Source organism: Bombus huntii, chromosome 15 (assembly GCF_024542735.1).
Source record: "Bombus huntii isolate Logan2020A chromosome 15, iyBomHunt1.1, whole genome shotgun sequence".
Classification (NCBI taxonomy): domain Eukaryota; kingdom Metazoa; phylum Arthropoda; class Insecta; order Hymenoptera; family Apidae; genus Bombus; species Bombus huntii.
Window position 1 is genome coordinate 4,258,356 of NC_066252.1, and position 26,742 is coordinate 4,285,097.

The 26,742-nt window shown below is 36.2% G+C and overlaps 4 protein-coding genes across 12 annotated transcripts in view; all 4 read left to right on the forward strand.

Moving 5' to 3' along the window:
• The window catches only part of LOC126873726 (uncharacterized), an 81,436-nt gene extending 73,709 nt beyond the window's left edge, over positions 1-7,727 (forward strand). For all 8 annotated transcript variants that reach the window (XM_050634904.1, XM_050634913.1, XM_050634912.1 and 5 more), the window contains 3 exons: positions 1-49; positions 195-453; positions 863-7,727. In XM_050634904.1, the coding sequence (XP_050490861.1) occupies positions 1-49; positions 195-453; positions 863-1,433 (879 nt within the window). In that variant the 3' untranslated portion in view covers positions 1,434-7,727. The remainder of the gene's footprint in view (positions 50-194; positions 454-862) is intronic.
• Positions 7,728-8,382: 655 nt separating this feature from the next.
• Positions 8,383-15,196, forward strand: LOC126873750 (uncharacterized). The gene is made up of 3 exons (XM_050634951.1): positions 8,383-8,747; positions 10,483-10,702; positions 11,162-15,196. Exons 1-3 carry the CDS (start codon positions 8,606-8,608, stop codon positions 11,307-11,309), a joined length of 510 nt encoding a protein of 169 aa, XP_050490908.1. The 5' UTR covers positions 8,383-8,605; the 3' UTR covers positions 11,310-15,196.
• Positions 15,197-15,495: 299 nt separating this feature from the next.
• Positions 15,496-19,447, forward strand: LOC126873713 (coagulation factor X-like). Its single transcript, XM_050634883.1, has 7 exons — positions 15,496-15,686; positions 15,776-16,368; positions 16,438-17,315; positions 17,404-17,563; positions 17,659-17,936; positions 18,030-18,241; positions 18,330-19,447. Exons 2-7 carry the CDS (start codon positions 16,022-16,024, stop codon positions 18,444-18,446), a joined length of 1,992 nt encoding a protein of 663 aa, XP_050490840.1. The 5' UTR covers positions 15,496-15,686; positions 15,776-16,021; the 3' UTR covers positions 18,447-19,447.
• A 913-nt stretch (positions 19,448-20,360) lies between these two features.
• On the forward strand, positions 20,361-24,730 carry LOC126873734 (phenoloxidase-activating factor 2-like). 2 transcript variants are annotated; one of them, XM_050634921.1, is made up of 6 exons: positions 20,361-20,520; positions 22,378-22,755; positions 23,287-23,586; positions 23,672-23,940; positions 24,106-24,269; positions 24,400-24,730. In XM_050634921.1, exons 2-6 carry the CDS (start codon positions 22,394-22,396, stop codon positions 24,601-24,603), a joined length of 1,299 nt encoding a protein of 432 aa, XP_050490878.1. In that variant the 5' UTR covers positions 20,361-20,520; positions 22,378-22,393; the 3' UTR covers positions 24,604-24,730. The 2 variants fall into 2 exon arrangements, with proteins under 2 accessions (XP_050490878.1, XP_050490880.1); XM_050634923.1 differs by having other exon boundaries at positions 22,378-22,722.
• The last annotated feature ends 2,012 nt before the right edge of the window (positions 24,731-26,742 follow it).

The following is a 26,742-nucleotide window of genomic DNA, read 5'->3' on the forward strand; positions in this document are numbered from 1 at the left end:
CTATCGTACATGTCGAAGGATGACAACGCATCCGACCAGGAAAAGAAAGGTACGTGACTTGGTCGATCGAACAAAAGTAGTCGCGATTAGGCGTTACTCCGGAGGATGATACTACACAGACACACGTTCTATGCAGAGGTGCGCGTCCTGTTCGGTAGGCGCGAAGAATTTAACGTGGTTTGATTTTGCTGCAGCGCCTACCACTCCCTCGAATTCCAACGCCACGAACCTATCGATCCCCGAGCAATTCCGAGACGTCGTGAAGATGAACGATTACCTGACGACGGGACGCCGCCAAGAGTTCTGGGAGGAGCCGTTCACGCGACGCGTTATGGATGCCATTAAGAGCAAAGAACTGGAAATGAAGACTGCTGCCGAGATACTTGGCGTGTCTTACGGAACCCTCTACGGCAGATATCGCGACAGTTATGGTTGCCTTAAACATCCGTATAGGTAATGGAGAACAGACTTGACGGTTTTTGATTGCCTTTGTCGCGACCGGTTACTGCTTTCTTCGTGCTTTATGACCGTATCGCGTTTATGCATCGTATTTAAAGCGAGAGCGCGCGCGCACGCTCGTAACCTCGTAACTCTTTACCTTTCGAGAGAGTTTTCATTTCGAATCGTGAAAATCGCGAACACGAAGGTACGAGGAAAGAAAACAGAAATTTTCCTGGGAATAAATTTGAGACGCGTGCTAGGTGAAATCGTGCATTAACCTGCTTTCGTCGGCTTCATTTTTACGCTGCTGTGTTCGAAGCAGACTTTTTCTTCCTCCTCGTCTTCTCCCTTTTTCTTTCAATTACTTTAACAGGCAAGAATTTAAGCTTGAAATAATTACGATAATAAACATGTGTTACAGAGTAAGGGACTTTTGGTCAGAACCTGGGCCAGCGGAAGTGTTAGCCAAACTACGAAGGAAAGAGATCACGTTGTTCCGTGCAGCCGAGTTCCTTAACGTGACCGTCCACACGTTGGCAACCTATTTGTCAACGCTACAGGGTCCAGACAGGATTTCGCTGGCCGGTGACTTGAGCGTTGCGTCGGGTGCCATCGACGGCAACAACGAGACTCCGGAGAACAACGAGTCGGTGAACGATATCCTGCAGAAGATCAACGCGAACGCGGCCACGACAGCGACACCGACAACCTCGACTCCCATCAAGAGAGAAGGAGGCGGCTACATCGAGGTACCAACGCCCGTCCCAAAGCCAGCGACCTCGGTGCTCGAAAACAACCCGGATATCACGATCGTGAAAACAGAAGGCATGCCCCGCAAACGGGAGTACGCGAAAGTTTCGAACACGGAGAACAACAACGCGAAACTGATGAGTGGCGGCGCTGTTAGCGAGGTGACGCAACAACAGCAACAACAACAACAGCAAAAGATCACCGATCCGTTGTCGTTGAACAACGACAACAGCAAACCCTAACTATTCAGGCCTTATCTGCAACCGGCGAATCCCCGTGCACCGAGCGCTAACTACAGATCCGAGCTGTGCCCTCGCAGATTCTATTCGAACGTGTTTACTCGCTTCCTCACGAATTTTCATTTGAAGTAGAAGAAAATGAAGATGAAGAAGAAGGTGAAACGCGTCGCGCTGTCCGTGTTAATAATTATTTGTCGTCGTGACGTCGTCGTCGCAGCCTTGGCCCGTTCGTTGACGCTCCACGCACGCCAGCCCACGCCAGCAAAAATGTAGCTTTAGACAATCTCGCGTGTACGATCGTCGTCGTGGCATAGGTTGGAGTTGCGTCGACAGCAGGCGAAACTGTCGCGAGTAAACAGGAAACAAAAAAGAAAGAAAACGTTATTAGCGAGAGTTATATCGAAGGATATATTGAATGCAGAGTCGACTTATTTTCGACGAAGGAGCTTGCGAAGCGAAGGGCTTGTTGTGTTCGGTGGTCCTGCCTTTGGATCCGGTTCGATTCTATCCCGTTGCACGGGAGCAACGCCTGCCGCATATATTTTCCGAGTAAAACGAACAGAGTGCGTCGAAACTAGAGAACGATTCCTTCTTAAGAGTTAGTACCTAGCGATACGGTTCTTCGTTACTTCAAAATTGGTTCGCTTTAAATCCAAAGTCAGTAGCGATTATCGAGATCGTGTTTGGCCTTCGTGATAAGGAACAAACAAAATGAGAAACAGAAAAACTAGGACTAAAAAGAAAGGGAAAAACACACAAAAAAGAAAGAATGAAGAAAAGAGATGAATGAAAGAAAGAAAGAAAGAAAGAAAGAAAGAAACGTGTAATAAAGTTCAATCGAAGTTCCTTTTGAATAACGATGTAGGGTGTATCGCGAAAAGAATGCCTAGACTATTTTCTGCCGCATGTGTCTGTATGGTAGCACGTAAAGAGCGACAATATTATTCACCCGTAGACCCGTCAGTATAGCGATCCCAGAGTGACAGTTCTTCGAGAATAGATGTTTCTCGTGCGATCGTCGTTTTAAACAAACATTGCACGAGCGTATATTTCAGCGGTATATTGAAAATACACTTTTGCAACGGGAGCCTTAAATCGTTCGAGCGTTAGAAATGTTTTACAGATGCGATTCGCCGAGATTATAATTTGTAGCATATATCATTTTTTGTCGAAGCATATCGGCCAATGACGAATTTCGCACTTGTGTTTTCTGTTTCGAACGGTTTGATTTGTACATTTCAAGGCATGCCTTTTCAAGGACGATCTTCTGCTAAAGGAATCCTCGTTAAATATATAGAACGTTAGAAAAATCGGGATTCGATCCGTTAAGGAGGAAACGGTACAATTCTATTTTCCTTGTTTCTTTCGCTCACTTTCTGTCTCTCCCTCTCCCTCTCTGTCTCTCTTTCTCTCTCTCTTTCTCTCTCTCTCTCTCTCTCTCTCTCTCTCTCTCTCTCTCTCTCTGACTCCCTTTCTTACTTTGTATTTACGACAGAATATACAATTTATCGCATCATATATATGATATATATGATATTTTTTTAGAAACCTCGTTTAAGTATATTATCGTTTTCCTCCTTTTTTGTTTCCTTTTTTAAATTTTTTATTTTCTTTTTTTTTTATGTATATATAAATTAAGTTGTTGACGTCTTAAATGGCTTTTATATAAGCAATGATTGCTGATCGATATCAAATATCACTTAAAAAGGAAATACACGTATAACGTCCATTGTAAATATCGGTGCAATAGTAAGACCTGAAATTAATATTATTTGCCACAAAGTGTGCGTTTAATCGCTATTTTAAAGGGAAGAAAAAGCAAAGCAGAAATGGGGAAACAAAGAAGGGACATGCTGTTTTTAGCGTCGTGCAATCGCATTCAAATCCGTATTGCTTTGCAAAAGCGGGGATGAAAGAAACGAATGGAAATAAGAACGGGGAAGATAAAAGAAAGAAAAAAGAAAAAGGTATATCGATGCGACTATTTTGGGCCGATCGATCGATGATGCCTTGTTGGTGCGCACCTACTTGCGAGAAACTTGCGAAAAGCTTGCGTTTAAACTCGTAACAAAAACAAATTGTTCGTTGGCGTCGTGTCTACGCGTAACTAGACGCGAAAAAGAGCGAAGAAAACAAAGTTGCATGTGCGCACGATTTAAACTGTACTACATGAGACGTTTCGACTGGGAAAAGATATGAGTATTCCTGTCCGCTGAAGGCGACAAAAAACAAACAAACAAAAACACTAAGTAAGAAGTAATAGTATAGTAGAGGTATTCTCGATATGATATTTTTCGACGATATAAGACTTAGTTGTGTTGAGAGGACTTATGCAGAGAGGGTACTTGTAAAGTAATCCAGAGGAAAAAATGGTGTAATTTGTGGAAAAAAAAGCCGGACGCACAGGAAGAACACACAGTGTCATAGAGGAGGGTTAGCGACCAGGAGAGAATTGAAACGAAAAAAAAAAAAAAACTGGTACTGTGAAATGTGTACATACAGAAGCGTAGGTTAAATAGAGCGATCGAATGCGTGGAGACGTGAGCACGCAAAGAATATTATATATATATATATCTCTTTTTCTCTAGAGGAAATTCTAAAATCGACTGACTATTAATGATAAAGATGATGTTTAAACGATTAACTGCTCCATGAGCATCGGAGAAATAGCGTTATACGTTCGACGAGGATCACTAGTATTTTCCGAAATGAAAACAAGTTGTTTTACGTTTTCTGTTTTTTTTTCTCTTTTTCTTTTTTGTTTTTAGTAAATATATATATATATATATTGTATACATATATATATATATATACATATATTGTATTGTTTAACTCTGTTAGAATCAAAAACAGAGGATAATCTTTCTGATTACTTTACGAGTGCTCTAAACCGACCATTTTACCACGTATAAGTATCAATTTTATACGATAACTTTGCACCGTTCGATATTTTTATTCGTAAACTATGGGACACCGTCGATGATATAGATCTGTTCATCCTCCCATTCATTAATTTAACTCTCCTCGAATTTCATATATCTTTCTAAATCTCTTTTCCAATCCTCTCTATCTCTTTCTTCCTCATCCCCTCCCTTACTCTGTCGTTTATCATTATTATTATTACTATTATTATTATTATTATTATTATTATTATTATTATTATTATTATTATTATTATTATTATTATTATTATTATTATTATTATTATTATTATCATCATCATCATCATCTTCATCATCATCATCATTATTATTAATATTATTATTAATATTATTATTAATGTTATTATTAATATTATTATTAATATTATTATTATTATTATTGTTACTATTTCCTTTTTTAAGTAAAGTAAGACTAAGACATACCAAATGAGAAATGTAAGGACAAGTTTTGTTAGGTTAGTACTATCGCATATCAAGAACGCAAGAATATATGCGCCTGAAGCACTTTGTATTGCCTATGCACGTCCCGGTGAAACATAGCTGGGGTGCACAAGACCATTTTTACTCTAGCAAGAGTATACGACTAGAAGTATTAATATTTAATATTAATAAACAACGCGGATTGTCCAGAATGGATGGTCATGTTTTTGAGGATCAACATCGAGCCATTTTGAACAAAAAGAAACAAACGAATTTAAAAGGAAGTCAAGAAAGATAAAAAAAAAACTCATCAGACAAAGGAGTTCGATGTTTCTATTTCTTTTTTCTTTTTGTTTGTTTAATTTTCTCAACCGATCGTTGATTTTTTTGTTTCGGTTTCATTTTTGTTTTCTATCGGCCAATTGATCCTTGGAAAAATTACCTACTCTTTTTACCGTCCATACGGACACCAAGTTTAACGTTAGTCTTTTTTTTTTCTTTTTTCTTTTTCGCAACGTCTCTTTTCTCTTTTATTCTAATCGAGATGCGATCATGTTCTTTTTAAAAACGAATCTTCTTCGCGAGAGTACAAATTACAATGGGACTTTTGTTAACCCTGTTGGTGCCATGAATGCTTTTGAAAAAAAAGGAAACGTTTCACGCGTTTTGTTCTGCCCGTCTTTGCATCGCGTCTCTTATCCTTCGTTTCTAGGCACCAAGACGGTTAACGATTATCTTCTTACGATTATTATTAGACGAAATCGTCGATTCGTTTAATATATATATATATATATTTTCTTTATTATCTTCTTTCGTTTAACGAAGAGATCGCGCGTATGCCAAATCGTACGTCTCAAAGACTGATGGCCATTCATTTGGAGGTTCTTGTAATGGTAATCTCACGCCGCGCGACCTTGTAAACCGTCGACAAGATCGCCGGGGTACATCGACATTGTATGAGAAGACAGGACAAGACTAGCCTATTATTGGCGAACGATGCCCGATCGCCGTGCGCATCGTACAATGAGACTAAAAAAATTGATATCATAATTATGTGTCGTTTGATATAAACGAGTAATGAATATAGTATGTATCATCGTTTTATACACAACCTAATTATATCTACGTACACTATGTACATTCCTAGTATACACTATGTCACTGTCACACACATTTGCATTACACGCGCATTAACAAAAAGAAAAAAAAAACGCATGGACCTATTGTATACGTGTACGCGCGTGTGCATCCGCACGCACAAAGAGCGTGTACGCGTGCGTATGCACGGACGCGCACGCAGAGACACAATACACATATGAATATATTTATAATAATTATATAGCTATTCCAAAACGGACCACCGCGACATCGACGTACGAAGATCATTAAAAAAAAAAAAAAAAATACAAATACAAACGAGATAGAAGAAATGAAAGGAAAATAAACAAAAAAGAAAAAAAAAGAAAGAAAACCGGGGGAAAAGAAGTATATGAGGAACTCTTAATCGACGATATTTAAATGCGTATTAAAATTAACGATCGTCGGTTAAAATTAACCAGCGTTACGTTTCGTTGTTAAGAGAACAGCATCGCCGTTATCAGTGTCTCATGTATAACAACGCAATCGAGTCTCTGTCAATTTTACAAATACACACGAAAATTCCCGAGTGTATACGTGTATACAAGGAGAATAACGAAGAAGTAAAAAAAAAAAAAAAAATGAAAAACAAAATGTAATAAAACACGCATGTATAGCAAAAGAGGTTGTTACACTTAAGCACAATAGAGAAGACAAAGTATATGAGTATAGTTTTACACGAAGGCTTCATCGCCCGTTTAGTTTTATACCTGAGACACGAAGAAAAGGCTGAAACGGTTAGACGATAAAAACAGTTCGAAACCCCTCTGTTCTGCGTTCTCGTTCTTTCTCTCTCTGCTGTCCGTAAGAATCGAAAAGTAAAAACAGAAAAAAAAAAGATACAAAACGAAACGAAATCAGATTTTTGTTTTTCTCTTTTACCGATGGCGAATTATCGTCATATGCCCGACCATCGCGTACACATACAACACGCGCGCGTTACGCGCATGCGCATTCGTAACGCATCCGTTTCGTACAGAAAACTTCCTCTTCCACTGCCCATTTGTCTCCTTTTTCTGTTTTCTCTTTCCTTATCAAAGTTTACATCAATTTGGTTTAATTTAATTAGTACTGTGTATACACAGAAATATTTTGAAAATCATCGGAGAATGCGATGACGGATACCACCAATCGATCGATGGAGCGATATCGCATTCTCGTTTCCACGAAGTATCATTTCTCATTAGCCAAAGTTTAGAATTTGCGTTCGTTATCTGTAATTCTATTTCTTGCGCGAACCACAGCTTGCTTTATTCCTTCCTTTTTCTCTCCCTGTTCCTTTATCGTTCTACCTATCTCCTTTCCTCTTTTTTACATTCATACACATGGACACAGGACATATATGTTTGACATATTATTATATTTACTATTATTTTAATTATAATTTCCCAGGAGTATATATTATCTTTAATAATCGTGGTAATTTTTAGACTAGAAAAACATTATATTAGCGGATAGAGATTAAAGTATACATAAAAAATAAAGTAAATATATATATATAAATATATATATTATATATATATATATATTGATAAAAAATATTGAGATCGTAATTAGAAATTGGGTCGAGTGCATACAATGCTGAAAGACGATAATGGTATTTACGCGTAAGGATGTTAAAAGGTCGAGCAGATGGATTAAAAGCGGTCTTGGCTAATGTTGGCCAAGCTGCTCGCAGAGAATATTCAATGATTGAACAAAAAAAAGTAAATGTAAATGTTTGTAAACAAATTATGAAACATTATTTGTTCAGTGCCTACATATTTACACAGTAACAATAAAGATGAAGATTAGCGAACATTCTTTTGTCTCTTTTTTCACCAAGAAGAATGATAACGATTTCGATCCAAATCGATCGGAACCGCAAGTTGCCGCAAAAGCGATCCGTCAAACTATAACGAACCGATCGTTAAAAACTACCGCAATGCGAACGATCGTTTTCTAACAGTATTTTTATATAACTGATATGCATCTTGACATTAAAAATAAATGAGTGAAAAACTGTGTCTTCTTTCGTAGCCTGGAATATAACGTCTGCAGATTTAAACTACAATCTAAAGTTATTGTCATCGCGCGGAGAGATCAAAGATATTCAGATAATGCAAACATATTCTGATACGGCATTCGTTTCATCTCGATTCGTTCTTTTGTCTAAGAATTAAATTTGAAACACTTTCGTTACCAATATCTAATAAAAGCTTAACAAAGCTGTTTCAAAACCCAGAAAATGGTAATTTCAATATTTTTGGTAACAACAGAATGTACTAATTTACGCTTTACGATTTACATTTACAAATTTTTAAGCAATTTATCAATTTTAAGGTCATCTTATATTATTCGATCACTAATTCAAGTATTTTTTCATTGGAAACGCTCAAAATCGATCACTGTATGTTTTATTGGAATCGTATTACGCACTTACCTACATATATTTATGAATACAGGCCCAAGTGTAGAGGCACCATCCCCACCATCGGGCCCTTTGGTAGCGATCGTTGGTCACAGTGACATAGTATGACACCCTAGCTCGTCAGTTGAATTTCGAAACTCGACTGTGCTGGACCGGGACGTTTCGTTCGCTGTTTTCCATAGTCTTTACATTTTCAGCGTTTTCTCGCGAAAAGTCGTGCACTACCCGTCTTTCTCATTTTCACCTTCTCTTCGTTTATATTCACAATGCATATCTTGTGCCCGCAAACACTTCCGTTGCCAGAGGTATCGAACATGTTTTATCCGTTCAACACTAGTCTCGAAGAGGAAATCAAGAGATTGTTTTCTAATTTCACAATCGAAACTCCAAACTCCTCACTTCCAGATGGTAAGTTGATTTAGCATTGATTATTTTCAAGGATATTTCTATAATTTCGCACGATTTTGAAGATACGGAATTTGCTGGAAGAATCTTTAAGTAATACTAACGTCGAAGATCGATCGAAGCGAGACAGAATGCTTTATCGATTTTATATCGATCTTTAGAGCCGGTGAGATAAAAAGCTATTTTAGCCTATGTTAAATTTCCAAATTACGTATGTAGATGATGTAACGTAGCATTGTGTAACGTAACGTAATCTTCTGCGTCGTAAACGATATATAGCATCTTCATACTTTTCGTTCCGTAGAAATTTTATTCTTCCTTTCTTTGCTTCTGTTCCCTATCTAAAATGACGTAATTTAATAACACGATGCGTTCTACAGCAAATTCTAATCCCTACGTCATAATATTTTCGTAAATATTTCTTCTTTATTAAATCGTATTAACTAAATAGTAGCGTAAATAATCTTTAGACGTAACCACAATAGTTTTCTCATTATGAATTCCCTATGACTTACGATAAATATGAACTGTCATCGATGACCATTTGTTTCGCTAAAAACAAGAAACGTGTCACACCAATCCACAAGCAACGCGTTTCTTATTTATGTAACACGAAATGATCGGTAGATTGATTACTGATTAAAATTCAATAAATTAGGTAGTGATTATAGCTTTTAATTTAATGTTTCGATATTGCGTTTCAATTTGAAATTGCGTGTACATATCATGGTTCATAATGCGCGATGAGATCGCGTTCCGATTATCAGATACCTTACATAGTTTGTAAACAAACGAATCGATAAAAGGAATTCTGTATTCTAAAACGTTCTGCGAAATAGCTTGTCCTTCACGATCGCTAGAAACGCATATTCGACCGAGTTCACCGAATCAAGTAAAAAATATCACCTGCTAATTTAATCGCTAAATGCTTATAATTATTTTTTAGTTCGTATTTTACCAATATTTTATGAACATGTAACGACATATTGACTATTTGTTTCTTCGAAGAGAAAAGACAAAGGAAGAAAAAGAAACGATTCAAGTGATCGTTCTTACCGCGATACAGATATTCGAGATCGAGTAAACATAAACAGAAAATGGCAGGTTTTTTGCTCCACCTTAGGTTAAGGGAGCTGAAAGATGATAATTGCGATGGTAATATTCGTATCTCAACACATCTATTCAAAATGAAAACATAGAAATTTTATTGTTAGAGAATGTGTTTTCAATATTGTTTTCGCAGAGAATGTGTTATCAATATAAATATTGTTTTCAGAATCTTTCGATAGTTTTTAAGTCGTGACAATCATAATAATTGTCAGGAATAATATTTATGTTAGATTACACGACCATGTTGTTTTTCGTTACTCGAAAAATCAGGACGAATCTGTTTACAAACTATGAAACACAAGACTTACGGCCGTTATTTTCTCGACTTACACTTTCTCGCATTAGACCTCGAAAAAGCCCTCGCTCGACGAAAATAAACTAGACGTGATTATCCCCGGAGTATTGTATTTCTTTGTAATCGTTCCGTCACCTTCGCAAGCTTTCGATGACTAACGATTGTCTTTAATGCGATCTTTTCACTAATAAGTTTCTCACGTAGAATTACTTTTTATTTATTCGTCATACATTACGTCACTTTAATTGCTTTTCTTTTGTTTTTCTTTTTCCTTTTCCTTCTCTGTGTACTTCGAAGGAAAGCAATTCATGTAATTTTACTTGGTTGTTGTAGTCGATGAAGTAATGGAAGATTTCCGTCAAAATGGGCGTGATTTTGAATACTGTCCAGACCTGGACAATTTTACGGTGCCAGAAATACCACGCCGCAAGAAAAATAAGAAACCTTTACCTACAGAATGCGTTTTCTGTAGAAATAATGGCGAAGAGGAGGCTTATTACAGGAAACATTTGTTAAAAGATGCTGAAGGTCGCGTTTCTTGTCCGGTTTTGAGGTAAATCGAACTTTCACTTCTCCCGTAGACATATTTTTTCTATCCTTCTGCAGTCCAAACAATTCTATTTCGTTCCAACTTGTTCATGCTCGGTAAGTTACTTTTACGTTCTACTGATAATTTAGACGAATTCACATATTTCATAATTTATAATTCCACATTATAATAACATTAGTGAAACTTAAGAACGTAAAAGTAAGTAAATAATCATCATCCTATTTGAAAAGGAACTTTATAAACTGACTCATAACTTGTTGAATCATTGATATTCTGAATTGGTAAATTATTATTATTATTATTATTATTATTATTATTATTATTATTATTATTATTATTATTATTATTATTATTATTATTATTTATTATTATTATTATTATTAAGCTCCAGAAAAAGTATTAAAAAGAAAAAAATTCAAGAGCTATAATTTTCAAATTATATTCACACCATCTTTTCTTTAGGGCCTATACATGTCCAATTTGCGGTGCGTACGGAGACGTGGCTCATACGGTTAAGTATTGCCCGAAGAGCCAGAAACCTGGAACATTAGCGACGGTGAATACGTTCAAGCTATTGAGAAACTCCATGGGCAAACGACGCGTCAAGTAAAACGCACATGACACTCGAACACTCGTGTCACCATCGTCGTGCCATAAAACATGGAAGAATCTATCTACTTTTCGTCGAGGACTTCAAAGAACAGATGCTTCGAACTTTTCAAGCGTTTCGGTATATCATCTGCTGACAGGTAATCTTACCATTGTCGCATCTTTCCAAAACAAGCAACGAAATAAAGTGCCTTACAAGAGTATGCGTTCTAATTTCTAGCAACGATTTGCGCAACAAAGTTGCCATCACGTTGATCTGCTGCGGCGAAAGTTTATTTTGCATTTCTTTCACTCTATTATCTTTGTTCTTCTCTTTCTTACATTGTATTTATTTCTCCCCATTCGTGCAATAGCACGTAGTGTACGTAGTGAAAAGGAGACGTAAAATAAACCTGGAAATTTCTAGGAAAAGCAAAGACCGTTCTTGTAACACGAACCGTCTAGACAATCGAGAGGCTGCATCCAAAGATCTTATTGTTAGTTGTAGGAATTATACGAAACGTGGTGCCATATATTCTCGTCAAACGTGTCGTTTTAGCTCTTCCTTGCAATATTGCGAACAAATATTCATTCGTATACGAATATACGTAGTTTTTCCATTTTTCTCGAGCCAGCACTTGATACCATAAATATATTTTTTTAATTTATATACGTTTATCGCATTTGCGTAACGTCCACGAACACCTATATCTCTTAATGTTAGTCTTCAACCGAATTTTACGCCGATATAAGAACGAATTGAATTCGATTTATTGAAACGAATATGTACTGTGATAATGTGAATAAGAAGATTAACAATTTTTATACGACAGTCAGATATATGACATTGTTCAAAATCGTACTGATTCTCTATAAACCGTTTAACAAACGCAAATTACATTTTCCGATCTTAAATGCTTTGAGTCAGGATTTTTTTTATCGAGACACGTCAATGGACAGAGAGAATTATACTTATTTGAGCTGAAATGAAACAAAGCAACTCTTACATGATATTGCGACTTGAAAGCTTTTACGCAGTTTTATCTACCAACATTAAATGTAACATGGAGACTGCGTTTGTACTTTACTAACGGTTAACCAAAATTATAAGAGAAAAGTTTTTCTTTTTAAGGTTAACTTCTCTTAAACGACCGACGAGAGGGACCAATGAAATAAAGTTCCTTTTAAAGTGTATACTTGATCGTTCCATAACAATTAAGTAGGTACGTAGAATATATACAAAAGTTTGCAGCTCGTACATTATACTTTTAATTTACCAGACTTCTTTCATGACGCTCGTCATTTTCGAACAATGATCGAAATAATTAAAAAGTGAAATTACGCATAGTCTCTATATATATCTATGGATGTTTAGTTACTTTGATGAAACCGACGAACTTGCAAAGCCTCTCGTTCCTGTGTCTTGACTGTGAGTCTCGTCGAAGGTCACCGAAACGAGAATACCAGCAATTAGTCGTGATGTTTACATTCTTTTGATCGGTACTTCGATAACTGACGGTCAGATTCGTGGCTCTTTCCAGGCAGTGGCTTTTTTGTTCGCCGCTTCACCGATCTTTCTTAGTGCGCGTATTTCACTTTAGACATCCGTCACACGTTCGTCGAAGCGTACCAAGTCGAATCAGATAAGTACGTATCGTTCTGTCATATTAACCCTGAATGTATACGAGCGACATTTTACCGCGCTATTTCGCTGCGTTTATATATATATATATCTGTCTTTATTGTTCTTAATAAGAAAACGAAGAAAGAAGAAACATAAAATATCGCTCTCGTGCATTTAGGATTAACACAGCTGAACGAGCGGGTGAATGCATTGGTTTCTCTGCAGCGAGTTTGCTTTTGTAGTTTTGGAAATATTTTTGAATTAGATTAAGCGATAATGTCGAACCTTTAGTATATTCTTTATACTTTATTTGGTAAATTTATTTATTTTCGAATGATCGAAAATTTTTGTTTTGCGTATTTTCATATCTAGTGACGAGTAGATTTAAGGTTAATTTTCACAGGGGATTTCGAATACAGTTTATCGTTTGGCGATAGCATTTAACGAAACTATTTAAGGAAAGATGAGAAAACAATTGTTTTCCGGAATACTTTATCGATAGATTTTACAATTAGTAATCAAACAGTTGCATAGTTGTATGTAAAGGTATCGGCTCATCATATTGGAGATTATGTCTGAGGAGACGTAACCTATTGGGCGGTTTTGAAATCGTATTAGAATTGTTTCGTGCAATTTAATAGTACTTCAGATTTTCTTGTGACACTTGTTTGTGCACGCAATGAGACAGGAGAGGAAGAACAGTCACTCCTGCTCTCTGTAGTGTTGCATTGCTCAAGTATTTCCTCTATGTAAGATCGAATTCCGTGTTGTAACTTTTAATCGAAATTTCAGGGAGTTGATATGGATAGAACAATGAGTTTATAGATACGTGTACATTAATTAGATTTCTATTACAGAGTCTTTTATGTTCAAGTTCCTATTATATAGTAATTATTGGTATTTACGTGTTAGGATATTATTACCTATAAAATAAGAATGACTATATTACTTCTGGAGATACATTATGATTGCCGAATACTTTTGTACCATAGATTGACTGTATTCAAGGGGAGAGAGACTTAACAACTTCTAAGAACGAGACCAAAACGATGGCTCGTGTATCTTATTGTCTTTTTTTGTTCTCCTAATGGGTAAATTAGAGATCCCAAATCTAGGGAATTACTTTGTTTTGTTACTTTCGTTACATTTCTATACTTTTTGAATTTTTTCCCCTATGTGGAATTTATTAATGTTATAAAGAAATAAGGGTCGATCCATAGACTGCTGTTTCTATATTTGCCGTAAGATATGAATTGTTTATAAAATTTATTGTATTTCTAATATTTATATAACTACTAACATAATAACATATACATAAATACTAGTTGTAATTAAGTATTATCTATTGATAATGATGTATAGCAGCCCAAAGAGATAATAAATGCGAGGAATAATCGAAAAAATTTTTTACTCTGCTGATATATCGTAAATTATAACGTGACCTGCGACTTTCTTTTTATAGTATATATAAAAACAATGCGCAAAATAATTAAAGAAGGGAGCCATGTTGCGTTTACTATGTGCACTGTCGCTGGCATTATACGTATAGTACGTATAGTAGATGATTCACAATAAAACGCGAGATGACGTTACAGTAATCTGATGCCAGTGTGGTTTACGATTATGAGCGGCAGGTGATAACGTAGTAATAGCAGCCAGAAGAGAGCCCTAAAGAGTACAGAGAAAAGGTAGCTAATTCCGATGGTTATTACGCTGTAATATTCCTTACTCGTTCCACATTCCGTTCATCCCTGATATATCTCAACACTATTCCTGATAATCCAAAAAGAATTGTACAAATGTTAATTTCCGCGCAATTATTCTTCGATCGCATGATCCACTCCTTTGTCAAGCATATTATTATATATTATATGGCGAGCGATTGAATGTGGCGAAATTTTTTAGAATCTTCAAGAACACACGAGAGAAAGAAGCGAATGCTAATTTTGTAATTTGATGATGTTCAATAGTATGATGAATGCTTATTTATTTTGAATTTATTTTGATACGAATGAAAAAAGGGACATGTGATATTTTAATTTAGTTTCGATCTTTTCACAACGATGCGCTCGCCATTTCTGCATTGTAATTTTACGGTATATTTTGCGTATTGCCGTCATGATACATTATATATGTTTGCATCTCATCATTTTTCTTATCATTAATGTTATTTGTACTACTATATTATTAATATTATGTTATTGGCGTGACATTATTTAAGTGTACGTAGTCTAATAGTTTGTATCATGATTATCGATGTTTATTAAAGAATACTGCAATTTAAACGAGTGCTTATTTCAAAATATAACCTAACTCAAGAGAAGTAATCGATGTTTAATTGTTCTTTATCAGAAAATCGCGTATAAAAAAAGAAAGGGAAGATATCACATTTTACAGGCAGAAACCAAACTTTGCGTGACGGTGGATTTCATGGAAACTGTTCACGTTTTATACGACATACGCGTCGCCGAGCACAAATCGTTTCGCACGCTTCCAACCGGTAGAAGCAATTACGTCGCTGCGTTTCGATGATTAACCGTCCGGAGGATTTTTGTAGCACTTTTTGCACCGCGACTAAAACGTAATATCTTTTCTTCTTAATCCGACATTCCCTCTCCGTGTTCAAATTTAATTTCAAACATCGACATCAGGAACACCCAAGTTAATTTATCCGACGCTATTTAAACGCAAGTTATTTATTTCGCGCGCAGATTAACTCGTAGCTAGTCATAATATTTTATGCCGATACTTTTGTGATAGCCGATGGTTTACTAGGTAAGTGGGTCACTCTTTGTATTCGTTACGACGAGTTGCTCAAATAATCGCTCTAGTATAAGTGGATATTGTCAATGATTTTATTATAGACAAGCCTAGCGTATCAAAATAGCTCTTCACTAAATATAGAATAACCAAACAGAAAGAGGAGCTCGTAAACATTATTAATTTTTATCTGGCCGCATCTTCGAGCCAGTGGATAAACCATGACGTAGTTGCGCTATTGTTTAGAAAATTGAGAACTTGGTCCATATAATAAAACAACCTATTAGCCTTGTGAATGAAATCTGGATATTCCTAGTATGTCAGGAAACCGACACATCCTGTATACATAAATGACGAGTCGTGTTAAAAATCGTTCAATAGAGAACGAGCCAGCGAATAGAAAACAAGCCATGCTGCGGCCTTTTGTGCTAGTTTATTTTATCACGATCTTCTTGATGATTACAAAAATAATATCTTCTAACAAATCGAACGAAGAAGTGAGAAAAGTGGACAGAACGTTTCACAGTGCCTCGTCACCCTTATTCTTGTTTCATCTACTCAAACTGAAGAAAAAGATCCAGAAGATAGAGAATGTGCCAACCATCCCGCCAACCGCAGACTGCATTTGCGTTCCTTACTACCTATGCGACGCTAACCGTACTATAATTACAGAAAACATTGGAATGATCGACATTCGGTAAATTTTTCTATACCACCGATAAAATTAATTCGTTTGGTTGACTGATGGTTTCTTATGTCAAAACAGATACCGAAGATGCACCGGAGACTTGGAAGTGTGTTGTCATCTACGGAACGCAACAGTCACCACCACTACTATGATACCTACTACAACTACAACAATGAAACCTACTACTACTACTACTATGAAGACAACTACCACTACGAAGGCAACCACCACTACGAAGGCAACCACCACTACGAAGGCAACTACCACTACGACCACTTCGACTCTCCCGCCGGTGATTTTTCCAACCACAAACCCTCAACCTGACCCAATCTGTGTCTGCGTGCTTGTAACTCAATGTAATGCAAACGGAATCATCGGCTATGGCGGAGAAGGCGTAATCAATCCTCGTCTGCAATATATCGAGTGTCCCAGCAGCAACATGGTGTGTTGCAGACCGACCAGCGTGATCCAGTATCCTGTAGTAACCAATCCTCCGGTTGTCTCTCCACAAATTTGTGTATTATGTGGAAATGCAATCCAGTGCAACAACGGGGTCGTGATTCCAGTAAACGTCGGGATCGTGAATCCTTTGGTGACTTACAATCAACAGACGTGTCCTGTGCCAACGTCTTGCTGTCAGGGGATAAACACAGGCTATGGAAATGGGATTCCAGTGGTAATCGGACCCATTAGAAATCCTGGCACTTCTCAGGCTTGTTATTGCATGAAAAGTTGGTTGTGCACGCCAGGAAACTCTGTCAGTACGGGTGGAGCTGGTGCCATCGATCCAAGGTTCTCCGTGTGTGGAAACACGGACGAAATTTGTTGTCGAGCCTCTTCTACGATCAATATAGCAAGAAATCGCGATTTAGATGGATTAGGAGAGAGTATTATAAATGGTGAAGCGTCCTTCTCGGAACCTGGGTGTGGTATTCAGAATAAAACGTACGCGACAGGTACATAGATTGTTGTAAATGATTGTTGAGTCTTGTTAAATTAATGGAACGTTAAGTTAATCGAAACTGATGTTTTATTTTCTCACAGCCCAACCTTACCCTGTGGACACTGGAAAAACCTATTTCGCCGAGTTTCCGTGGATGGTAGCTCTGTTAACAATAGAATCAGATGGTAAATATCTATTCCAATGCGGAGGATCTATGATTACCAAGAGCGCTGTCCTTACGGCTGCGCATTGTGTTACCAAGTAAGCAGATTATGCAAATTTTATAACTGAAAATTCAACTTGACTATTGAATACTAAAATTTACGAGAAAAGGATATTAAAATATAGCTTGTTAGTTTAGGAAATGGTAGACCAATAGCGCGTTTTGGTCAATGGGATCTGGAAAATCAAGCTGGCGACCAACCGTTACCCTTTCAAGACGCAAACATAAAAGCCATAATAACCCACCCCCAATTCTATAGTGCTGCTCTATACAACGACATAGCAGTGGTCATTTTAAATGGACCGGTGAAATTGAATGTCAACGTCGCCCCTATTTGTATGCCGCAGCAGGGATTAACATTTCCCGCTGGTACTAGGTGTATCGGCACAGGTTGGGGAAAGAACTCGTTCGGTAAGATCATTACGATATTTGTATGTTTTTCTATTTATACATAATCGCAACGTCCTCCTATTTATCAAATCGTAATCAAATGTTACAACACAGGTGGAACGTATCAAACTGAGTTAAGGAAAGTAGAACTTCCTCTGGTGGACAGAACTGATTGTCAAAATCGTCTTCGAACGACGAGATTAGGAACGTATTTTCAGCTACATAGCTCCTTTGTTTGTGCCGGAGGAGAAGCAAATAGGGATACGTGTCGTGGAGACGGCGGTGGACCTCTTGTGTGTCCTACAGCCACGGGACAATACTTTCAGGTATCATATTACTTCAAGTATTACGTTCTAGAGGTGCCTATAAATGAGAAAAAAAAGTACAAAAATTATTTTAAACTTCTTTTCTTAGGCTGGTATAGTGTCTTGGGGAATCGGTTGCGGATCATCAAATATTCCCGCCGTTTACACGAATGTAGCGCAATACTCGCAATGGATCGGTCAACAATTGGCAACTTACGGGGCGTGATAGAAAATAAATATAGTTTATAAATTTTTTATCTAGTCTTTTTAATTTATGATGCATATTTTTGTGTCATTTACTGTATAAAATTGTGTACCATAAAAAAATACACAGCGCAAGAAAATATTCGTCTTTGTAAATGTAACGAATGTGATAATTTAGCGGTTTGATAAAATTATTTTTGTCATGCCGGCACTTATTTCTATTTTCTTTCTTCCCTTATTATATCAATTTTCCTCGTAGCCATATTTTATGTTCGACAGCAACAATGAGCTACATAAATCAACTAGAATTACTGAACTCGAAAATACCGAGAACAATAGTCAATGCCCATGGTATGTCAGAAACGAGGATATACGCAAAGATTTAAAAATACCAATTGTCGAAGAAGAAATTGGCAGGTAAGCAGAAAAATACAAAGGAAGAACGGCAACTTATCCAAACCAGCTGGCTGCTGAAGCGAGCAAAACTCTCATAGAAAGAAGACTAAAAGGAAAACACTCGACTGACCTCACTAAAGAAATAAGATAGTCAAACTTGAAAATCCTGCTGGGTATCCTGTCTGGTATCCTGCTGGGGATAGCCATCCACATGTTATTTAGCAATTAAGTTAGAAAAATTTAGCAAATGTCCGGTTGGACAAATTGTAAAGTACAAATTAAATAATAAAAAAGAAAAAAAAAATTTCATGTTCGAATAAACGCAACGTGTACCGACTTTTGTTCGAAGCAATAACAAACATAACCTATAAAACTACAAATGTTTCCTCTAAATATTCCATGAAACTAAACTATGTCATTCGGTTAGAAAAATATTGATTACAGTTTTGAGTCACTAGGAGGTGAACAATGCACACTATTATGATATTTTCTCAGATAATAATAATATTCTCCCATCAATTATCTACGATATGCATCGCTAAATATTATAACGTGAATGTTATATCAATTATTGTAAAATCTCACGAGTTGATAAGAACGATTAACGGGACATTGTTGCGACCTATTTTTTACAACGCATCTAAATTGCATCGATATCATCTATCCATTGTCGCGACATCTAGTGTAAAATAAATCAATTATTATACGTCAAATTATTTATTCAAGTAAAGTCTGATACAAACGATTTCTGCGCGCGATGTCACTGTGATCATAATATGTCTATCTTTGTTGCTTTTAACTAGGAAAATAGAGAAAAGTATATAATTGTGGTGATATTGTGCGAACAAAAATGATTTGTCTGCATTAGATCTATATGCTCAAAACAACAAAGAAATGACAAAGTAACAACAAAGAAATAAATTTAGTATCTTTTTTTTATTTGGAATATGTACGAGTAACTGAAATCAGAATAGTTAAGGAGTTTACTTGACCTTAACATAAAAAAATGGCGAATTCTAAGAACATATTAAATTCCCGACACGTTCTTTAGAAGCAACAGCAGTTGAAATTAAATGGAGATAGATACAAATCTTCGAGAGGTTATCGCTCAATGGATATACGCAAAGTTAGTGACCTGTTAGAATTTTATTTTTACTAATAGAAATACCACTGTTTAAATTCACGAAAACTTGTTTCGGTAACGAATCCAAGAGGAAATCAAGTTCAGTTTTTATTATGAATATCTCGAAAGACAAGCTTCCGAGTTTGGATATCAACAGCCTTTGGAAATCAGCGTTAAGACATACGTATTGTAGAAAGTTGTACAATTTATAAATAATAGCGTAAAAATTTATAAGTAATAACGAGATTGTTAAAAAAGGGAATCCTACCTATTCCGAAAAGGAAAGAAATTTGCTCGTATAAGTTCCATGGTTGCGCATGGGAAATACCACCTAAGTGGTGGGAGCAAGATCACGTTGATACCGAATGGGTTAAGAGTTCAGAGGAAACATAATACGCGTTATATATGAACGCTGGAATGGAGAATCATGAAATCATGAATACTGGTGGGGGCAACTCTCATAAATGCTCGAAGCTTGGCTGCTATATGTGCAAACGAAGAAATCGTGAGCTCGACATTCTGTTGTGTTGCTCTTCCAGAAGAAAACTCGGCAGCGTATATTTAAGATCGATTTATAGTGAGTACTCCATTGTTTTTGATATACGACGTATTACATGAACGTAATGTATTGTATTGTAGTTATATACCTTTTGGTGTTTAACGAAATTAAATAATTAAAGTAATAGGAATATGATTATAAATTTTAGTTCTTTTCATTTTTGTAAAAAAATCAATTTGTAAATTATGTAAATAAACCTTGTGGAACTATAGAGAAATTCTAGGTACAACATGTGTCACACTGTTTATAAAGATATAAAAGAAGATAAAGGTATGAAGAAATTGTTGGAAGTTTTCTTGGAAGTCCTTGACGGGCAATACTAACACTTGTTTCCTTGAAATGTGATAAATACGTATGTACTTATTACGGTTAGAGTAATTTCTGTAAAAGTATCTTTGATGGTTGATTTTATATCTAAGTGACAAGTTCGTTCGGTTAATCAACGTAAAAGAGTGAAAGAATATTTCAGTTCGAGAATGTGGATGTTTCGACTGGATGGTCAACCGGTTCTATATAATAGTGTCAAGTAGATCAGGAAAAAGGTCAGTGTCACGAATACCCGATCTGACACGAATGCGGGGGCAGATGCTTACATAATAATTTCCTATTAATACGATGCTTTGTTAAGTTTTACATTTAGTTCTTGGCATCATTGTTCTGACTGCATGTTTCTACGATTTTTCGCTTTAATGATTTTATTTACATCTCTTTTAAGCTATCGCGATAAATCTTGGAAATTTCGAACAGGAAAACTTTGCTTATTTGGAATTCATGGATTATTTAAAAACATTGCGTAACATGCTGGATAATTAATTGCATTCAGCCACCCATGACGAAGTTTACAGTCAAATGTTGATTTATATTTGGTTACGCAGTGAAACGATAATTATTTTTTCTAGGAAACCTTGAAACGCTTGTCTTAATTTCAATGATTGCAGTTAGATTGCGAAACCAACCAATTATTATTCGTTAGACCGCGAACTTCTCCGGATTTCCACAGCCTCTTCAAGTCGAATATTTTCCTGAATATCAAATGTATTTTTTTATCAAGGTAAACGACAATTACATTTATCAATATAGTTGATAATCTGCCTCGTCGACTAGTGTAATGAAGATAAATTATCTTACGTTGGACGCTAATGTCGACTATGAACGATTACCCCGTGTATATGTTTTGAAAGCGTTAGAAAAAATTAGTATGAAACTACATAAAAGACGAGTAATGGTCAATGTTAATGATTGAACACCTCGAGCTTACCCTACGGTAAATTTTTCGAAATGCTTCTCGTATGTTTGTGTATCTAAAGGGGAAAGAGAGAGGAAGGGAGGGATATCGTCACGTCATACCGGTTTCATCTTCGTGAAGTCATTCTTTTTATATGCAAAATAAAATGAGACTACCGTAGTCAGCCTATAATCTCTTGCGATGCCCGTAGACATTTACCTTGGGGCATCTATTTGAGTATCGATTTTGTCCTTTTGCGGACATTCAGGTATGTGCAAACTATCGATGAACCAACCGCATTTTCTTTTTTTCTTTTTCTTGTGAGACTGGTGTTGTAACTAGATTAACAAGTCTTCTTTATAAAAATATTTTATTGCCTCGAGAGCGGATTATTTTTCTTGCATCAAATCGAATCGAATCTTCATTCGAAAAATATTCATTGACCAATCAAGTAAATTATTCAATCTATCCTCTCGAGACTTGACAAATCACGCCGAGGGTTTATCCCAAACCCGGAAAAAGTCTGGTTAACATCCTCTTATAGTCCCTACTTATACCATCTTAAGAACTCAAGGCCTCAAGAGCCATTGCACCTCATGCTCTTGAGATTGTAAAGATCCACTCTAATCTATGGAATAATTCTGTTTCAGAACTTTCAACACAGCAATGTGGAGAATACTATTGACACTGGCTGTGTCCAGCTTTTCTTTGGTTGTATCAGCCCCCCAAAAGGATGGTGGATTGGATTCCTTGATAGCGAGCCTATCTGGGACAAATTCTTCAACTCAGACCCCTATGGCGGACAATGAGTTGAATGCTTTAATATCGAACGTATTTACTCAACCAACCAACCAACCAATCTCCACTACAGCGGCGACTATTTTGGGTACAGATAACAAGACGAAACAACCACAAGAAGACTGTACATGCGTGACGTATTATCTATGTCGAAACGGCACCATTTCAGACGACGGAGAAACAATCATTGATATCAGGTCCGGTTTCAATGATGAGACTAGCTATGTGGGGTGAGTTCTAAAGATTAGTCTCAAAATGGCAAGTGTTGGCACTGTTATTGGCACAAGTAATGCACGATTGTCAAGTAATATTGGATTGATTGTATCTACGCTAAGAACATATGGACATATTTATCGAATGTGAATAAATACACAGCAAAGCTGATTTTGCATGTACGATGATTCGTTGTCTAACAAAATATGTGGATGTCAGGTTTGTTTATTACTTGTTCGTGTGAGCTTTAATTCTCATTGAATCGAATGTGCACGCCGCATGAGACTATCTTTGGATCTACTCTAAATAGATTTTTCGTTTTATGTAATGAAAGCAATATCGTCAACCACTCTAACTAATATTACAGTTAAAATTCTTTTGATGTGGCTTTTGAAATATGAAGTGAGAAATTTGTGTAGCCAGAAATTTGTACACTTGGATCTTTATAGTGTCATTGTATAAATTATATCTTATTTCTTTGTATCTTCATTATAATATTGATTTATGGAAATATAACCTCAAAAATATACACAATGTTAACGATACAGAGCCTCATGGGGCAAGTGCGCGGACTACATGGAAGTCTGTTGTAAGCCACCAGACAGGTCCAACGAAATAATTACGCCCCCGCCAATCGAGAGAAAAGGTTGCGGGCAAAGACATCCCAACGGCGTTGGTTTCAGAATTACCGGCGCCGTCGATAATGAAGCGCAATTTGGCGAGTTCCCGTGGATGGTGGCTATATTGAAAGAAGAAATGATCGGAAATGAGAAAGTGAACCTTTATCAATGCGGAGGTTCCTTGATTCACAAGCTGGCTGTTTTAACAGCCGCCCACTGTGTGCAAGGGTAAATAATCTAGTCCTTCTAAATATTATGATTGACATCGATTCACCTGGCATTTTGTAACTAAACACTCGTAATTTTCCAATAGAAGACAACCATCTGAGTTGAAAATTCGTGCTGGAGAATGGGACACGCAAACTAAGGACGAAATATATCCTCATCAAGATCGTAAAGTAGAAAAAGTAATCGTTCACGAAAATTATAAAGCCGGCACTCTATTTAATGATTTCGCCATTTTGATCTTGTCTGAGCCGGTGAATCTCGTGGACAACGTGGATCTCGTTTGCCTGCCAGAACGAAATGCTGTGTTCGATAATTCTCGATGTTTCGCTAGTGGCTGGGGAAGAGATATTTTTGGTAAAGATCTCCAGGCGAGCGCCTACAGTTTTACGTAGATTTCGAACTACTAGAAAGCGTGCTGATATAAACACAATACAATTACGAAATTCAATTTGAATAGATCTATTCAATCTTATTTTAAAAATTCTCGAACTTCTAATTGGAACGTTTGTTGGTTTATAGGTAAGGAAGGACACTACCAGGTAATCTTGAAGAAAGTAGAATTGCCGATAGTGCCTCGTAAAGAATGTCAGGACAAGCTTCGAGAAACTAGACTAGGAAAATACTTCCGTCTTCACGAAACCTTTATATGCGCTGGTGGAGAGACTGGAAAAGATACTTGCAAAGTAAATTAATTATTATACATAGATCTTATAATCAGTTGTCAAATCCATTATAGCTTTTTTGTCATGTACTATCATGTAGTATCACGCAAATCATATATCATGTATTATAGAATATAAAATTTTCTTTTAGGGTGATGGAGGAGGTCCTCTTGTATGCCCCATGAAGAGTAATCCTGGTACGTATTTACAAGCAGGTATTGTAGCATGGGGAATCGGTTGCGCGGAAGGTGGAACTCCAGGTGTTTATGCCAATGTTGCCTTAGCGCGTGATTGGATCGATGAACAAATGGCTTTTAACAACTTGGATAATACTGTTTATCAACCTCAAGCATAGACTGACTGATTTTTGCAAATCTTTTTATAAGTTTGTATACATAGCAATCAATGTCGTTTTTCCATGGAAAGACTGCTGTATTCTTCGGGTACTATTTTTTTAATAATAATGTGCGTGAGATCCGTTAGTGGATTTTTTTTCAGAAAAATATTCCCTCGAAACTTAGATACTTTTTTACAATTCTAAATAGCTCTGGCATTACTTTCTTGGTTAGATTTTTCCTCTTTCTCTTTGTATTGTAAAATTAAATGTGCAAAATAAACGTGGAAAATAAACGTGAAAAGTAAACGTAAATACCTAACGGGAAATAACAGTTTCTGTAAAGTTAAAGCTAATGATTGAATATAATTTTTATGTCGAATAACTAATCTGTCAAATATCTCCACAGTTAAAAAGTATGGAGATAAAAAAGAATGTTAAATAATGGTGATCATAAAATTATATTTGGTCGTAGACTTTGTCACGTAAAATTCGTGATAAAAAAGGAAGAGCTGAGCAACAGCTTAACTTGACTGTCCTTTTATATTTTTATATGCTTTTATTCACAAAAGTGGTTAAATACAATATTACAATGAAGTAGCCAAGTTACAAACTATTGAAATAGTTGTTCAAATCGCGGTCATGACTGTACCCAAATGCTACCAAATGTCCAAATCGGACAAATTGTGAATGTAAACAACTAAATAAAAAAAAAGAAAAGACTGTAACCAAGACAAGTCTCGTGGTCGAATGCTCGCAGTTTTATATGTTGAGTTTGTCGAAGTTGAAGAGCATGGAAAGGATGAGTGGCCTACGTGATGGGAAAAATTTGGTGTTGGGCCGTATGCAAAGGTAAGGTAAAAATTTAAAGATTCATTGTCAGGTAGTGTGGAATGACGTGAATTTGGATATGGTCGTTGTCACAACTTCTACAAGGTGCACTTAACACGTGTTTGGCAAATGAAATAGCTTATGAGCATATCACTCCATTGATTCTCTTCAGATACGCTATAGAGACAGTCCAATGTATTGTGTTTCCAGACCCTTAAGCATATTTTAGAGAGGTATGGCTGCTTTTTAGGAAAAATATCGTGAACAATCTTTCGTTGAGGTTGGTTACACGAGCTAGAAACGTTCACAATTGCTTTTTTTTTATTGAAATGCAATTTTCCAATCAGTGGTTGACATAATAATTCGTTTATACGGCTGTCACGTGACGAGGTCTTAGTTCAAATTTTTTGCATATATACATGGATGTAAACGCGGAAAGTCGCATAAATTTTAAGCGTTTCATTTGTAATACATAGATTGAAATACATTGTGTGTAGTTAATATGAAATTTTATTTTATTTTATTATTTAATTTGTACTTTACAATTTGTCGAGCTGGACATTTGGTAAATTTTTCTAACTTAATTGCTAAATAACATGTGTATGGCTACCTCCAGCGAGATACCATGTTCGAGTTTGACTACCTTATTTCTTTAGTAAGGTCAGGTAGGTGTTTTCCTTTTAGTCCTTTTTCTATGAGAGTTTTGCTCGCTTCAGCAGCCAGCTGGTTTGGATGTTGCCGTTCTTTTCTTGTATTTTTCTGCTTACCTGACGATCTCTTCCTTGACCGTTGGTATTTTTAAGCTGAATATATCCTCGTTTCTGGCATGCCATGGGGCGTTCACTACTGTTCTCAGTATCTTCGATTATAACAACTATAGTAGTATGAAACAAGCGCTGTTTTTATTAAACTTTAAAAATTATATTACTTCCATAGTTAAAAGAGACGTATATTTTTTATATAATTAAAAATATCTGTTTCTTTTTAATTTAACGTACCCTACACTTAATTGTACTTAATTTATTTATGTGAAAGATTTGTATATCTTATTTGAATTCTTTGTAATAAGTTTTTGAATTTAATGTCATAAATTTATGAAAGAATCAAAAAAGCTTTCTAAAATTCATGTACTAATTATTTACAGTATAACTGTTAATATAAACACTTATTGTTGGAATTAATTATTCGAATAATTCTGTACTTTCTAATCTTCTTAACTGATAACAGGCATATTCGTAACTTATGGTAACTTGCGCCTGCCTCCTCGTACTTCTAGTTGGTATAAAAATTTAGTAAGTGGGGGTAAATAAGTTGTGTTGTAAGAAAAAA